General features: G+C 44.7%; 1 protein-coding gene across 1 annotated transcript in view; it reads left to right on the top strand.

The window, feature by feature from the left end:
• LOC126195038 (nephrin-like) overlaps positions 1-18,506 on the top strand; it is a 451,536-nt gene that overhangs the window by 407,616 nt on the left and 25,414 nt on the right. The window contains exon 8 of the mRNA XM_049933515.1: positions 1,064-1,194. Coding sequence (XP_049789472.1) covers positions 1,064-1,194 — 131 coding nt within the window. The remainder of the gene's footprint in view (positions 1-1,063; positions 1,195-18,506) is intronic.

The raw sequence follows: 18,506 nt of genomic DNA, 5'->3' as shown, positions 1-18,506 counted from the left end.
TCCAACTATGTTTTTAAAAATAAGGGATAGGTACTATTATACTAATAGTGTTTGTAAATGCGTCAGTGATTATGATTTTACGATCTACTTCACAACTCAATTGAGATTAACAGTCGCAACTTTTAAAATGATTAAGATAGAAAATGATTCTATTGTTTGAATTACTCTTGCTCAAATGTCTGTAAGATACTGCTTCTAATTTCTTCATATATCCACTGAAAACCAAGTTATTCTTGGTTTTATGTGAACAGCATGGATCACTGTTCAGACAGCAAGTGTGCATTTAAATAAACTTTACAGAGGTTTTCTGGTCTCTAGAGAAACAGTCACCATAACGTGGAAGTTACCTGAGTGGGAACGCCTTTTCCGTTTGCTAGCCCTCGTTTTTCCACCGTCGCCCTGCTCTCAGTCTCTTTGGAAGCACGTAACGTCTTAAAGGTCACCGCTAAGCTAGTTCGGTGCTTCTCTGCTAACACTCCCGCGGGGCGACCTACCACCTTTTAATTTCCGATACGTTAGCATTAATCGGGACAATGCTTCATACTGAAGTCATTAGTGGTTTTTAACCACGTATTCACAATTATATTCCAGTTGTTTAATTTGAGGACCGATGGCTCCTTGAACTTATTTGTTTCTTTTAACCTATTCTTTCACTCATGTCAGTTTTCGCTAGTAACTAGGATACACCCCACATAATGGAGCTGCTTTCTATTAACTTGATTCTGCGTTAAATAACAATGCTACACCTTTTTGATTCGTATAATTTAAATTTTCTACAGAAAGTACATATCGCCATTTGTTTACACATGTAACGTGAATTTATAATGGAATACAGGTGTTATGCAGTCGCGGTCGCACAGTGTAGCCGCGCGGTCTAGGGGCCTTGTTACAGTCTTCGCGACTTCCCCCGTCGGAAGTCCGAGTCCTCCCTCGGGCATGGGTGTGTGTATTGTCCTTAGCGTAAGTTAGTTTAAGTTAGATTAAGTAGTGTGTAAATTTAGGGACCGATGATCTCAGCAGTTTGGTCCGATAAGATATTAACACAAATTTCCAATTATTCCAGTCGCGCCCATAGTGACGCTGCGGCTGGGACCGACGCTACGAGCTGACAACATCAAGGAGGGTGACGATGTTTACTTCGAGTGCCACGTCAAGGCCAACCCTCCGTGGAAGAAGCTCACGTGGCTGCACAATGTACGTTTTCGCAATAGCACAACGCGGAATATGACAACGGCACTTCAGTTCAACATAGTACCTATAGTTCCTCACCATAGTGCCTACAACATATAGTGCAGACATTTAAGTAATGTTCCCATCACATTTGTAGTCCAGGAACCGACAGCACTATTGAGACGCAGAATTAATTGTTATGGGTCATTTCTTAGATTGTCCACTACCAGGGGGCTCAGGAATCGTTTGTGGGTACGTGCGTGAAGGGCACGCGTCCGAAGCCATCGCAATACTTCTTCCTTTCTAGTGCTGCTATCTTATTCTGTGACTATACCAATTCTCTGGCCTACTCCATGTGAGAGATTCCCTTCTGACAACCGAGTTTCCTCTTAGGACACTGACCATGGTTACCCCAACATTGTTCCATTATTTTCACCTACTATTTTGGTTAACTGATGTTCCGTTCCCTCAAGTGAGTTTGATCTTAAGCTTCCAAGACTTTCTTTGCAGAAGGCTGGACTGTGTAGGGAATTTCACCTGCTATCCACTATGGAATCAGTCCATGTAGTACATCATCAGTTATCCAAAGTGTTAGTCCCCTGGGAACGCGCTATTGATGACCGAGACGTTAAGTCCCCGCGTATGCGGAGCAGGTTTTAAGGGACACTGAGACTGCAGGCAATGACCAAGAATCATAGAGGCCGTTTCTATGGCGGGATGACGCCTGTGGGGAGAGCACTCATTCTAAACTGGCGAGATATATATATATATATATATATATATATATATATATATATATATACGAGGCCTGTTCAGAAAGTAAGCTCCGATTGATTGCCAAATTGAAACCACAGTGAACATCAGAAATGTTTTACTTGTAACAATTAGCTACACCTTTCAGCTACTTCTCTACGTAGTCGCCGTTCTGACTTAGACTTTTGTCATAGCGTTGTACCAACTTTTCAATAGCCTCATCATAGAAGGCAGCCGCCAGTGCTTTCCGCCAATTCTCCACGCTGGCGTACACCTCGTTGTCTGTGTCAAAATGTTGTCTTCAAAGACAGCGGTTCATGTGACCAGAGATGAAACTCAGGGGGAGACAATTGCAGACTGTATTGTGGGTAATCTCACATTTCCATTTGAAAACGATGCAGGAGCATCTTCATTGCCCCTGCAGAATGCGGCTGAGAATTGTCTTGAAGAAGAAACAGCACGACAGTTATGTAATGTTAGCTGCATAGCTTCAGGCGAAATTTCTCACCAGGCCCTCGTACTTGGCGGCAGACACTATTTTCTAGACATCTTTACGCACTCACTGCGAGCTCAGAAATGAGGAGAGCGACGTGATGCTAACTGGGGTTATACTAGAGACACTACCCAACACATCTGTGCAAAGCTTTATCGGATTTTCATAGTCGTTTCCATTTCGCGACCGATCGGAGCTTACTTTCTGAACGCCCCTCGTATATATATATATATATATATATATATATATATATATATATATATATATATATATATATATATATATGGTATTGTTAAAAGGCCAAAGCTATAAGCAAGTGGTAATAAGGCTCTGTCGCTCACTTCAGACAGACCAGAATACTTCAGAGCAGATCTTTATGACCCTAACAACTTTCCCTTCTTGGCTACACCGTGGAATGAAAGCAAAACAATGCGGCTTCCAGAAAACTTAGCATCCGTTCATGATTTGCACCTGGACAAATGGGGTTCATTTATCTTTAGAAATCCAGTGTTTTTTGTGGAGAAAATTTAAAACATATTTGAAGAAATCTCTTTCCTTAGTCAACTACGAAATGACTACAACTTAATAGTAACGAAGAACCCTACCCAATCCCGTGTGTTATACTCCTGTAAAAAGCCTGGTGATTTACCTTTTACCATGATTCCCCATAAAAGACTAAACATGAAATAGTGTTTAACATTTTACCGGATCGTAACGCAGCAGACGGATGAAGAACTATGGCAACACTTGGAAGAGCAGGAACCCACTCTTTATGTAGAGTATGTTGTGACCTGCCTGATGACAAGGTTACCACCAGAGTTTCCATCTTCACTTGCAGAGGAGGTTGAAATCATGGTGTGCTGCTGTGTTGTGAACTCATGTATCTCAGCCTAGTTGCAGCACATTGAAGAGCAACACTTTGTGTATATGTCTTTCCGGTATACATACTACTCAGTTTGTGGAAACTACATTCACCCACTTCATCAGAATGCACCACATGGACTACCACTTGCCTCAGGCAGTAGTAGTGTAGTAGGGGTCCTGGCGCACTCTTGAAATCAAGGTGATATCAAAATGACATGCAAATTAATTACATTGATCAATTAATTACAACCCAAACACTCCATCTCACCTTGGATGACGTCATGTACTTTTATCATCGTGTACATAGTTTCCAGAAACCGTCCTTCCTACTCACCCCCCACCCCCCCCGTCCCTTTTCCCTACCTACCATATCGGTGAGAATTTCGAATTCCAGTGGGAATTTCTTTGTGCCAGGTCTGTGCTGAAGTCCCAGCCCAGCTCCCACCCGAGAACTGGTGAGAAATTAAAAATAGCAGTGGCCTTTACGGGACTCAAACCGTGCTCCTTCGGATGGGTAACTCAAGTGTATCCCGCAACACATGGAAACTGCCCCGATTCAGGAAAGGAAGGTTAGGTTAGTGTTATGTTAATTTATGTTAACTGGAGACCTAGAAACGACGGAGAGGCTCCGTCCCCGCCGCAGCCGCAGCGGTCCACAACCCCACGACGGCTACCGCAGTCCACTTCACGCCTCCGCCGCCCCACACCGAACCCAGGGTTATTGTGCGGTTCGGCCCCCAGAGGACACCCCAGGAAACGTCTCACACCAGATGAGTGTGACCCCTATGTTTGCGTGGTAGAGTAATGGTGGTGTACGCGCACATGGAGAACTTGTTTGCGCAGCAATCGCCGACATAGTGTATCTAAGGCGGAATAAGGGGAACCAGCCCGCATTTACCGAGGCAGTAAAGAAGCCACCTAAAAACCATTCACAGACTGGCCAGCTCAACAGACCTCGACACAAATCCGCCGGACGGATTCGTGCCAGGGACTGGCGCTCCTTCCTGCCCGGAAGGCCGTGCGTTAGACTGCATGGCCAACTGGGCGGGCTTAGGTTAGTGTACTTTATTTATTTTGGTTTGGAAACTGAAGTAAGGATCGGTCCTAATTACGTAGTTAATCACACAGGTCAGTTACACAACAATATGCCCTCTTGGCAGGCACACTCAAACTCTAGTTTTTTGTGGGAAATATATTAAACTAACAAGATGCTGGTTTCAGACAGAGAGGAGTTAAATAACTGTATTACGTGTAAGCTTACAGCTGTGGACAGTGTCTATAGCTGTTTGACATCAGCGTTTGCAACTGATACGTGCTAGACAATCATACTACAGTCCAGCTAAATAAAGCCAATAAACGCTACCATAACTGGTGGAAAAAACGCATCAGTGTTCTAATTACACTTCAAAATTATCGTGATAAAACCAGCACTCCCAATAAACGGGTCATAATGCATTGAGGAAAATCATCGTACCAAAAGACTGCAGAGGCAGCGGTAGTTGAACGTGCATTCTTCTTGATAAGCGTTCATGAGCTAATCAACTCGGAGGCAGTCTTACACCCCTTTCCATCCCTCATCCCTCCCTTCCTCCCTGTTTCACTGTAAGTAGGAATAGAGGCCTCTTTCACCTTCCCACTGGTGGTCCACAGAGAGATCCTTCTGGTGACACTGACATACTGTCTCCAGTCTGCAGAAATCAAACACAGATAGACAAAAGGTAAGAAGAGAATGCTGCTAGCAATCAGTTAAACATACCTCTCGCGGAGACTGGAGCCCCCTAGAGCAATAACGAAATTCTGGAGAATGCTCCAGTTTGGTTTTTCAATTGGCTAGGTGCTGCAACCGCGCCCTGCTTTGTGGACTACCGCCCTTCCACCGTTGCGTTAGCTTGCTGCGGTTGCTGACCTCCTTCAGCCGATGGTCCCCCGTCATCAAAAAGGCACGTATAGTCGTCTAAAGCATAGGAGATAAATGGAAGGCCGCCACAAGTGCTACTTGTTCGTCTAAAATGTTAACTGGAGACCCCACTTGACGCCACATGGTCAGGGCGCAGCTGGTTGCATCAGCGATCTCACACGAAGTCTGGGCATGCCTGCAATGCCTCCAATAGGCCTGATATTCTGTGATGGAGAACGCCTTTATTTAACGTCAATGTATCCCTTATAACTAAGCATCTATTAAAAAGAAAAACACAATCCCGACGATAATAGATGTTCTCTTTCCACAAAAAAATTCGCAGTCCATTTTATTTTAGTTTTATGAGCAAAGTAGGTGTAGTTCCACTGCGCATTATATCCGGAATTGTGACTAGAGGATGATCCGCAATGAAGTACATTCGGGAAGGGTTCGAAGTTGGATCTACTAGCAGGAGGATTGAATCAGGTTTTTTGGAGCCATCCGCAACACACACGTGGACATAGACACATAGAATAATAGAGCAAATGCATTGAATCTATAGAATATTTGGTTGTGACTGACTGGGCACATTTGAGTACAGTATTACACTGTCAGACTAATGCATTGTTCTGCACTGTACATAAGAATAATGCTCATGAAGGATTTCCTCCTTCCATCCAACAGACATCAAGCACACAAAATAGCGTAGTTGGGATGATTATATACTGTCATCGTTGATCTCTAAGAGCATGAAAGGAGGTGTAACAGGCGCAGGAGAATGCCTTGTTTTATTATTTTTATTGGAGAATCAAGACGGTATTGTTACGAAATGTCAGTAATATAACTTGCATCGGAGATGTTATGCTCTTTAGCAGGATGAAATCGAATGTGCTTACATTCCCTACAGAATCGTTTTTGGACGAGTTGCTCGCTCTTTGCGGGTCTGTAGCACTGTCGGAAATAACGTATAATCTGTATAAATCGAGACTTCCCGCTGGGTAATATGCTTACGTAGTTGTATGTGTGTAAAGCAGTCAGTGTCGCACGGTTGCGATTATTATGCATAATTTGTTAATTCTTGATCTATAAATTAGGTTGCCCGGGATGCGTACTTTGTAGGTACAGGGAAGAAAGTAATCATGTTCCAGAATGCTAAGTGCTGCCGACACACTGTCAACTAACGAATAACCCATTAATAAGATAAAGAAATACCCGAAATGTACTGTTCGTAGATGTCTTGACATTGTTGCAGGGGCGATCAGAATTCGAAGGTGTGAACAAAAGTAGCGAAGCACATCTGATAAGCAATAAGAGCATATACTTTTGGGAAAAACTTTCAGAGCAGCAGCAGAAACTATCTCTGTACACTTGTCAACTCCCTGTTGCAGATCGCTGCTTGGTTGAGTGGAAGTCAGATGAAGGTTAAGAACTGTGCCAAATGTTGAATTTGTATCAAGCCCATCGCTACATGAGTCTGCTGATTTGCCGTAGCAGTACAGGGATCTGTTTCCAGACTATGAGTTTCCAGTCTGAACCCCTCGTTGTGTCTGATGTAGGTACGAGGAGAGTGTTACCATACTTTTCATGAACATCCTAACCAAAATGAATGCATGGGTATGCCGGCAATATGACCATATACATCTGGAAAATATAAAAAAGAATGAAAATAATGACAGAATGTCGTAAAAATCGATGGAAACCTTGTATAGTTACGTCAAATTGTAGGGAAATACGTAAAATTGAGGGAAATGCGACTAAATAAGTAAAATCGCGAAAAGAACTTGCAAAATTACGTAAATTCACTGACAATACATAAAATTGGACGAAAAGTGGCACGAAATGTGGGGAACTGAGGTGGGTGGGGGTACCGATCACTCAAGATCGGTAAAAGGTTAAAAACGTGCTCTGTAGGCATCCAGTCTTAAATCTTCTCCTCCCCCTGTAAACCATGGTGTTACTCAGAGGCGTTATATCAGATCATGCAAAACATATGTATCCCAATCCATAACTGTGTACTCATACATGCAGTCCAATATAGATATTAAGGGATTATCGCCAGTTGTCACAAACATGTTATTCCTTAACGAAAAGAATCAATGTTTTCTCATACTTAAGCCATTCCCTAGACAGGGCTGTAGGAGAGAGGACTGATGTCACGTGTATCACCACAAGTAGTGTGGGAGGGGGGTGGATGTACTCGAGAGATGTGGTGTCAGGAGGAAATTGCTATAGAATCCTACACATGAGCAAACTACCTGACATCAGACCAGGACTTCGTTGTGCAAGAAGAATGCTACCACAGCTATGGTGATGCTACTGCAAACAGCAATAAGACTGTCACATCTCCTTTGGCTACCGATCAGGCTGCTTCTTCGTGTACGTATTCGTGCAGGAGGGTGTGGGTGGAACCTCAATGTATCAATTATCAAAAATATTTGTGTCGGGTTTTCGTCGCTCAGTTTCAGAGAGAGACATAGCCGCATCTGTCAAAACTGATACCATTACAAATTAAATGCACGACTGATGTGATGTGGGAAGTGTGATTGAGGGTACATACCTCTCTGGCTTAAAAAGACGTATAAAGTCCATTAATTACCTAAGAGTCAGAACAGCAGTTGCTGCACTTAACTCTGGTTGCTTTATGAGCAGCTCGATCGGTGGATATAGACTAACGATGCTCTTCTAGGACACCAGAAGAGTGTAGAAGGAAGTAGTTTTATCATTTTAAGGATTGTCACCGTAGTGATTGGTATAGGAAACTTGCGGGGAGGTTGTATGTCTGATGGTGGACAAATACAGTAAATCCTGCCTTAGAGCATTAAGAGCCTTGCATTCCGCACGACAAATAATTCGGATCCTGTGTGGCATTAAAAATATACACTATGTTATCAAAAGTATCCGGACACTCCCAAAAACATACGTTTTTCATATTAGGTGCATTGTGCTGCCACCTACTGCCAGGTACTCCATATCAGCGACCCCAGTAGTCATTAAACATCATGAGAGAGCAGAATGGGGAAATCCGTTGAACTAACGGTGATGGGGCGTCACTTGTGTCATACGTCTGTACGCGATATCGTAAACATTTCTAGGTTCACTGTTTCCGATGTGGTAGTGAAGTGGGAACGTGAATGGACACGTACTGCACAAAAGCATACAGGCCGACCTCGTCTGTGGACTGACAGAGACCGCCGACCGTTAAAGAGGGTCGTAATGCGTAATATTCAGACATCTATCCACACCATCACACTGGAATTCCAAACTGTATCAGGAGCCACTGCAAGTACTATGAGAGTTACGCGGGAGGTGGGAACACTTGAATTTCATGGTCGAGCGGCTGCTCATAAGCCACACACCACGCCGACATCTATCCACACCATCACACTGGAATTCCAAACTGTATCAGGAGCCAGTGCAAGTACTATGAGAGTTACGCGGGAGGTGAGAACACTTGAATTTCATGGTCGAGCGGCTGCTCATAAGCCACACATCACGCCCACGACGCCTCGCTTGGTAGAACGAGCGTAATCATTGGACGATTGAACAGTGGAAGAACGTTGTGTGGAGTGACAAATCACGGTACGTAATTTGGCGATCCGATGGAAGGGTGTGGGTATGGCTAATGCCCGGTGAACGTCATCTGCTAGCGTGTGTAGTGCCCACAGTAAACTTTAGAGGAGGTGATGTTATGGTGTAGTCGTGTTTCTCATGGAGGGGCTTGCACCCCTTGTTGTTTTGCGTGGCAGTACCACAACACAGGCCAACACTGATGTTTTAAGCACCTTCTTGCTTCCCACCGTTGAGGAGCAATTCGGGGATGGCGATTGCATCTTTCAGCACGACCGAGCGATGTTCAAAATGCACGGCCTGTGATGGAGTGGATACACGACAATAACATTCCTGTAACGGACTGGCATGCAGAGAGTCCTGACCTGAATACTATAGAACACCTTTGGGATGTTTTTGATTGCTGACTTCGTGCCAGGTCTCACCGACCGACGTCGATACCTCTCCTCAGTGCAGCACTTCCCGAAAACTAGGCTGCCATTCCCCAAGAAACCTTCCAGCACCTGATTGAACGTATGCCTGGGAGAGTGGAAGCTGTCATCAAGGCTAAGTGTGGGCCAACACCATACTCAATTCCAGCATTACCGATGGAGGGCGCCACGAACTTGTAAGTCATTTTCAGCCAAGAGTGTAGCATTTTTAGGTGCTGCGCCATGTAGCCGAAAGAGTGTGTGCATACGCTTTACGATCATTCCTCTCATGCTGGTACCTTCCTGTTTCTTTCCTAGAGAGTGGAATAATGTTTCATATTTGACAGCGAGGTTGATTTGCGTGAAACATTTCAAATTTCATCCATTTGGATCTCCATCACGTATAAACTATACATATTTTCTCCACCGTCTGTTATATTACTGCAACGCTCTCATGTCTACCACACAAAACATCGACCAGAGGCGTTACTCTCCTCGACATTCACGAATTCTTGTGCTTTCGGATTACTGCTGTGGGTACGATTGGTACTACAGGGAGGACTGTAGTACCAGGGAGGACTGGTCAAGGACAATGTAGGAGGGATCTGTCAGTCTCCGACTTTATCCTACGAATGAGATAATACTCTGTGAAGCCCATCCACACAGGGAAAGTGGGCCAGTGGTAATCATAAATGCTGCACTGTGTTCGATGCACTGTAAGTATATAGATAACATAATTGCATCGGTATAGGACGATGAATTCGCAGTTTATTATATTATGGTTACAAAGTAGTGGGGTCGGTGATTTATCGTTGGCATAAATATTGGGAATCATTCTTCTGTTTCACTGGCTGGCAGGAAACTATGCAACAACTGGTACGTATATGGTCAAATGAATGAACTGCACAGTCATTTAGCTGCACTTGCAGTTTAGTATGTGGAACTTGCCAAGTAGTGGAGAGGTGATTCAGCGGTGATGCAGAAACTGGGAAGCACTCTGCTCTGTCATTGGCTGGCGCTGAAATACGGAACAACTAGTAACATTGCTCAAGTTGATCGCGCTATCTACTGCAGTGTGTATTGTACTGTACTGAATGTGAACCGAGGTCCTAGAAACGACGGAGAGGCTCCGTTCTCGCCGCAACCGCAGTGGTCTACAATCCCACGACGACTACCGCAGTCCGCTTCACCCCTCCGCCGTCCGACACCGAAACACTCTTTCAGGTATATTTTGCGGTTCGGCCCCCGGTGGACCGTCCCAAGGAACGTCACACTAGACGACTGTAACCCCTATGTTTGCGTGGTAGAGTAATGGTGTACGCATACGTGGAGAACTTGTTTTGCGAAACAATCGCCGACATAGTGTAGCTGAGGCGGAATAAGGGGAAGCAGCCCGCATTCGCCGAGGCAGATGGAAAACCACCTAAAAACCATCCAAAGACTGGTCGGCTCTCCGGACCGCGACACAAGTCCGCCGGGCGTTTCGTAACAGGGACCAGGCGCTGCTTCCCAATCCGGAAAGCCTTGCGTTAGACCGCACTGCTAATCGGGAGGGCTTAATGTGTATTACAGTACATCGTCCCATATCAAAAGTGTCTTTCACATCCCGTCCATCCACTGGTACACAGTTTATTACCGGAAAATGCATCACTCACACTGCTTGGTTGAGATGTAGGGAGCCTTGGTGGAACATTGGATGTCTGCGACTTTTCACTATGGAGCATGGGATGAAATGCAGAGTTGATTGGAAGCGTTCCTCAATGCTACAGGCTCGTCCTCTTTCCATATGCTGCGATGCCCTCCACTTGTTCTTATACTTTTCGTTTCACCAATAAGATAATACTTCCTCTTCTTATCTTTACTGCCACGCGTGTGTTATGAACAGCTTCTTCCGGCGGTGGTCAACTACGGAACAGTAATCTGGTACACGACTGAAAAATGAGGAAACCATGCTTGTCGAACGGAAACACCGAGACATCGGCTACCCTGTCGCTGTGGAAGATGAGCTTACATGTATAAGGCGTCACCTTCTATAGCTGTTGTAAACGCTCTACAATGCCACACACTCTTCCAGTTTCCATATGCTGCGATGTCTTCCACATTTTTGTCAATGAGAAACATCGATTCTGTGTTTTATTCATACCGACCAATGTGTTGTGATTGCTGCATGGTTTACAACATGCGATACTCAGTTTTCTGTGAGAGCCAATGGATCGAAACAATGTTAATGTCGTCTTAGCACGTGACACAGACCTCGAAGTCATGGTGGAAAAACAAAGTTTGTGGCAGTGTAGAAAACTCTAGGAGTATCCTGCCTGGATGTGTTACAGTCGAAAAAACAATGTATGAAACTGCTTAAGAAGGACCAATACAGGAACACGCTCTTGTGATTGAGGTCTGCTGGATATGGCCTTCCTCGAGTACAGTCGACAAAACTTTACACATATCTGGGCAAGCGACTTCGAGCACTGCCCATGTGCTCTACGGGGTGATACGTGTGTGTGTAATGTGCTCGACGTGAACGTGGAGACGGTATTGAGTTTTGATACATCAGAAGAGAGAGACATGCTGAAATCTTATAGGTGGTTCTATTATAGGGAGTGGTATAACCGGTTAACGTTTGGATGCAGATAGTTCTCTCAAAGCTACGCCGGTTTTGCTCCTAAAAATAATAGAAATCGGATGAACCCATTCTCGTAGAATCACGACAGTTTTTTTTATTATCGTCACAATTTCATATTTAAAACATATATGCTTTTGCAAGTCCATTGTTGTTTTATATTGCATAACCTCTAATTATAGATTAGACACCACTTGAATTACAGCTCGTGGTGGAACATCTAAGTGATAGTGTTTTATTTCTCCCGACACGTGAGTAAATTGCGTGAAACGGGCTGTGCTGATCAATAAGCTTACAAAACTGGAACACAATGGTCTAGTGTATGAAATAAAGTTTACAGGCATGTCGGTAGAGGGGAGCTATGGAGCAAAAAGGTCAAATGTAAGCATGCAGTCGGTAACTGGTTTTTGATGTAGTGGGAGAGAGTTAGAAACGTGGTAAAACCTAATAGGAAGTTCTGTTACAAGATAGACTCACACGACTTGTTTTGTAAACGCAGCTGTGATATAGCTTCGCACTACTTGCCAAAGTGCAAAAAACAGCAACGTTGTCTTGAATTATAGCATGTTGTTGTTGCATGTAAAATGATTGTGTTTTTTTTTCTGACATGTGAGCCATTGGCGTGAAAGTCTCTTTTCTCTAATGTTATTTCATGTATCTCAATTGTTTGTAATACACAAGTACATTACAGTTTATTTACAGACACTGATTTGAACGCAAGAGACGCTCTCAGGTTGTGTAATTTGTCCATAAGCTGAAACAAATTGGTTAACATAGACGATTTTTCTTCGCTTTTCCTTTACTCCAATGAAGGTCGGGAAATAATGAGGTCATTCTGCAGTGGCTGGTAATTTTCGCAGCAAAATACTGGAAGCTTTTTTCTCTCAGTTTCACTCCGGGTGGTCATGTATAGGGGGTGTATAGGAGGATTTCTCAAAGTAATCTGCGGTGGTGCACTTCGTTGGATGGTGCAAAATAATGAGATTCGAAATATACCCTGCAGTCGAACGTAAAAACTATGCCGACGTTGCTCATAAAAGTAAAACAACATGGACTGCGCCTATTTTCGTGGAAAGAGGACATCTATTGTCGTCGCGATTGCGTTTCCCTAACAGATGCTAGATTATAAGAGGTGCATTGACATTAAATAAAAGCATTCCCCATCACTGAACGACAGGCCTATTGGATGCATTGCAGACATGCGTAGTTTGTGTGTGAGGTCACCGACGAAGCCGCTGCATCCTGACCAGGGGGGAGCGTCATGGGGTGGGGTTGTGTCGCTATATTTTAGACGAACAAGTTCCACTTTAGGTGAGCTTCCATTTATCTCATATGATTTAGCTGACTAGACGTGCCTTTGTGTCGGCGAAGGACCGTCGCCTCAAGGTGGTCAGTGACTGCGGCCAACTCATACCACGCCGGATCGGTGTAGACCGCAAAGCAAGGGCGCGGCGGCAGCTGCTGGCCGTTTGATAAAGCGAACTGGACCTTTCTCCAAAATTTCGTTATTGTTCCAGGCAGGTCCAGTCTTTGGGAGAAATACATTTAAAATATTGCAAGCAGCTTTCTCCTTTTACCTTCTGTCTTATCTGTGACTGATTTTCACTGTTTGAAGACAGTATTCAGTGCCAGCAGAGGAATCTCGTTGTGGACCACCCGCGGCCAGATAGGACAGGCTGTATGTAAGGTGAGGGGAGGGAAAGAGGGAGAGAGGGATAAGGGGAGGAAAAGGGGGGTAAATTTGTCTCGAAGTTGGTTAGTTCATGAGCGCCCACTGAGGAGAACGCACATTCAACCACCACCCTCTCGGTATTCTCTTGGGATGACGGTTTTCCCCAGAATATGTGTTACATTATGACCTGTTCATTAAGAGTGCTGTTTTTTTTTCACGACAATTCCGAAGTGTAATTAGAGCAAGGATGCATTTTTTCCATCAGTTGTGACAGCATCTATTGGCTTCGATTACCTGGGCTGTAGAGTGTTTGTCGAGCAGGTACCAGTCGTGAACTCTGAACAGCGGTAGATACTGTCCTCAGCCGTACGCTTACATGTACTTATTAAACTCCTCTCCGCACGACACCAACATCTCTTAAGTTGAATATATTTCACACCAGAAACAAAAAAATAAAGATCATACCCTTTACCACAGCCTTTTTTCCTGCCAGTTCGTAGGTGAAGGGCAGAGTTTGAGTGCGCCCGCCACGGACGCATACAGTTCTGTAATTAGGACTGATCTTTATGATTAATTACGTAATTAGAACGGATCTTTGCTTCGGTTTCCCAAACAAAATAAATAGGGCACACTAACCTAACCTTCGTTTCCTGCATCTGTGCAGCTTCCATGCGTTGGGAGATGCACTGGGCTTTCTGTTCAAAGGACAAGGTTTCGAGTCCTGGAAAAGGCACCACCATTTTTAATTTTCCATCAGTTCGAAGCGCTTCCAGTGGTATAATCATTTTAGAGGGGAGCACTTGGGCCTTCTGTCTAGGAAGACCTGGGTTCAAGTCCCAGAAAGGGCACTGCCATTTTTAATTTCTCGCCAATGGGGTCGGACATCAGTGCATTCCTGGTACAAAGAAATTTCCACCAAAGTTCGAAATTCCCAACAAAATTTGAAATTTCCCTTAACAGCGTATGTGGTGTGCAGGGAGGGCGAAGAGTGGTGAAGGGAAGGTTGCAGGGACCCAAGTGCCGGCTGAGAAAAGCATATGACGTCATCGGCGGGTGGAGTGGGCGTCGTTGGTAAGGATAATTAATTGATCAATTTAACTAATTTGCATATCAATTTAATATCAGAAGTGCACCAGCACCCCCAGTATCCTACTAATTTTGTCAGTTGCGGAAACGACGATCCTCCATTATCCCCAAAATCTATTGCCCCCATTAATGAACGCTAAATCCTGGTACTGAAGGTCGCCAATTGACTGTCACGTATTGAAGCTCGGAAAAAGTACGATCGTTTATATAGTGCCTCCATGATACGACCGTTGCCACTATTGTGGCCAGTTCGTCGGTAATACCTTGCGCATTTTCTCCCATGAATTGGACCTCCGGCTGTTGTGCAAGAAAACTTGACTGTTGGGAGGAAATAAATGTTTCCTTCTTTTGCTTCCCGCAGCGTCATCTTTGGAGATATCAACACCCAGCAGCTGACCAGAGAGGTAGCGTTCTCTGCCTATGTTTACCGTTCCGGATACCCTCTCCTCAGCAATCTACAGACAAGTGACTCGACACTAGCCAGTGGCTGAAAGACCTATGAACAGTTGGTCCCACATGTACCTACTCCTATTCCGTCCCTCCGTTCGTAGCGGATAAACGTTCGCAGGAACCCCAATCGCCTAAATTAGTGAAACAGAAAGAGAAGAAATTTCGATAGAAGGCTACTCCATAGACCCTGCAGGCGTCAGATCACTCGACACCGTCTGATTCTGAACCTGTGGAACTTGATGTTATTCGACGCCGAAAAGTGACAGGCAGTAATTCAAGGGTGCGACATATTCTTTTGTCTCCTTCACAGCCAACCCTGACGCCCTTGATGTGACAAGAAATTGCAACATGTCAGATCTACAACAACTAATATCTTCCTGTTCTGCGGCCTATGCTGCTTTACAAGGCACACATTTTATTCATGCCCATTCTCCAGTTCATAGAGATGCTGTTGGAACTGTATTGCCCCTGAAAGAGTATCTCGACGAATGTGTACCTTGTTTCGTATAGATATCGTCAGTGAGTGACTTCCCCTCCATAGCACAATGGAAGCAGTGGAAGGCGAGTGCAAACGACTCTAGCTATGCAGGGCAGTTACTTGCGTTGAGATGACCACCGTAATCCAACAACTTCCCATGTCGTTCTTTACAACTTGGAGATCTTAATTCGTTCCATCTCCAGCAGGAATTATCACGTCGTCTTGTAGGGGCCTTCTGATTGACCATTTCTTTCCGATCTTGATCTATCTGCTCCACTAAAGTGACACCCATAGCACCCTTCCCATTACAGACCTTACAGCGTCTTCCTCCAAAATTGTGGCCTCGCTAAATGGACGTTACATGACGACCTATGTGACAATGACAACTTTCCAGTGATCCTGTCACTTCCTTGGGACTGCCAAACAGACCAGTTATCATGCTGGGCTGTTTGAAGAACCAACGTGCAGCTGTATACCTTTGCCATCATCTTTGTACCCTCTGTGTCCTATCGCATCGAGGAGATTGTAGGAACAGTTTCTGACGCGATCAGCCGTGCTCCCTTTTGTAACGCCGGTCCCATGCTGTACTAAACAAACTGCAATAGCTGCTCAGGAGCGGCGTAGGCTCCTGCAACATCTCATACAACTTCCTGCAGTGACCACAGTGGATCATGCAAACGCTCGCAAAGAATAAATTCTGGGAATACGACTGTTTCCTTCTTCATAGTAGTACTTCTGGCGATGTATCGGTTTCTCTGAACACCTCACGACCCATTTTGTGATAGAGCTGACGTTCTCTTCTTACATAGCTACCTCTGGAATGTAAAAAAATTGAGTTGAAGACATCGCTCTAACCTTTTCTCCCTGTTACGCAGAACTGTGTAATGACTCTTTCAGTATGTGGGAATTGGTTCAGGCTTTTGACTCGTCAGACGATGTACCCCCAACCCCTGTTTGATTTATAATCAGATGATCCAGCATCCGAATCTTATTCAAAGACTTCTTCTGCTCAGGTGCTTCAACCGTATTTGGCTAGAAGATGTTTACCTTTCGCATTATAGAGACAACATCATCATGTCAATCCTTAAACCACTCCATAACGCAACATCGAGCGACAACTACTGACTTCCTAGCTTCAGCAACGTACTCTGCAAACTAACTGATAGGGTGGTAGCTAACGGCTGTGATGTGTTCTCAAACCACGGGGCCTTATGTCGCCATAACGGTATCGTTTCAGAGGGGGCGTGGGGTGGTGGAGGGGGGGGGTGGGAGAGAGAGGGGGAAGACGATGATCCACAACCAAGCATCTGATTAGGTTGGAAACAGCAATCTGGTAGGCTTTTACTCCTTGTCAGTTTTATATATAAGGCATGCCATACTGCTTGCCATCGTCATATTAGACTATGGCTTTCGGGTCTCCATACCGAGTTTTTATCTCATCTGTTGTTTCGGGATGGAGTTGGTGCACTGCTTAGTTCCCCATGGGTCAACAGAATGTATCTCACACGGGTCTATACTCTTCCTCTCGTCATGAATGAACTAGTAACCTCCATCAGATTAATGGTCACCTCCATTTTTTATACTGAGTATTGTTGCATTTGGTACAGTTTGCAATCTGTAGCTTTGTCTCAACGACAGCTCCAGGGAGCAATCTGAAGGCCGCCGCTTGGACCCTTTCTCAGGGCTTCCAATTATTTCCCTACAAAACGCGAGTCAAGTATTTCTGTCACCGTAGCACAGTACATCCAAACAGAGATGTCTACTTGGCACCGAGCACACGGACCTTGATGAAGTGTCCCGATATTTGGGACAGCCTCTGATAAAAAGCTGACATGGCTCCAACATTTCCGTCATCAAATGACTAGCTGCCAATGAAAGATTAGCTATCTTTGTTTTCCAGCCAACACCACTTGAGGTGCGGATCACATTACGCTACTCGGTATTTCCTTGATCCTCATTCACCCGAGTGTTCTACTAGCGTCACGGTTATTGGTCATCGGCACAATCGGCTTTGAAACTACCGGACCTGGTCATCACTATGGAGTAAGACTGACAACTTGCATCACCCAGTCTAGATGTATAGACAGCCTCTATGCCGAAATGGGGATCTAACCTCTTCATTTCCAACGATAACAGCTCATGCTGACTTATCCAATCACCATACGACAGTTTCCTCATCATCCCACTTAACAAATTAGTTTTTTATAAAAGAGGCATCGAGACTTGATACTCACCCTCGGTTGAGATTACGAGTTGGAAAGCTCCTCCAGGTCCTCTGCCAGAACTTCTGCTTAACCACTATAGAATGTGTTCCCCCGAAATCCTCCTCCTTCTCCTTCGTTACCGCCCACACCACAAATTAGAACCAATCTGTTGCAAGGACCTAAGGTTTCCAGTACCTAAAGTATCAGTCACGCTCATGACTTTTCGGCATCATGCATCTCAGCTCTTCAGGACTATCAAAATGATACCGTCATTTATATTGACGGCTCGCCCGCATCTCGTGGTCGTGCGGTAGCGTTCTCGCTTCCCACGCCCGGGTTCCCGGGTTCGATTCCCGGCGGGGTCAGGGATTTTCTCTGCCTCGTGATGGCTGGGTGTTGTGTGATGTCCTTAGGTTAGTTAGGTTTAAGTAGTTCTAAGTTCTAGGGGACTGATGACCATAGAAGTTAAGTCCCATAGTGCTCAGAGCCATTTGAACCATTTTTATATTGACGGCTCTAAAACCGTGGATAAGACGGGATACACTTTTACGTCTCCCGCAGATCAGGAACAGTGTTTGTTGCTGGGACCGTATAGTGATTTTACGGCTCTGTGGATACCATTATCAGAACTCTATGTTTTACTAACCAGATTTTTTCGTCCTTCTTTTAATTTGTAGTGACTAAGTGAACTGTCTCTAGGTTATTAATCAATGTTACTCTCGTCACCCTGTGAAATATGCTATTCATGACGTTCCACCTGACCTTACACGTAGTGCCTGCTCAGTTGTCATCACCTGGGTCCCAAGTCATGTGGGTATTCCAGGGAACGACCGTTCGGCTAA

Source organism: Schistocerca nitens, chromosome 1 (genome assembly GCF_023898315.1).
Source record: "Schistocerca nitens isolate TAMUIC-IGC-003100 chromosome 1, iqSchNite1.1, whole genome shotgun sequence".
NCBI lineage: Eukaryota > Metazoa > Arthropoda > Insecta > Orthoptera > Acrididae > Schistocerca > Schistocerca nitens.
Note: the sequence above shows the minus strand (reverse complement) of the source record. Positions and strands in the feature narration are given on the sequence as shown.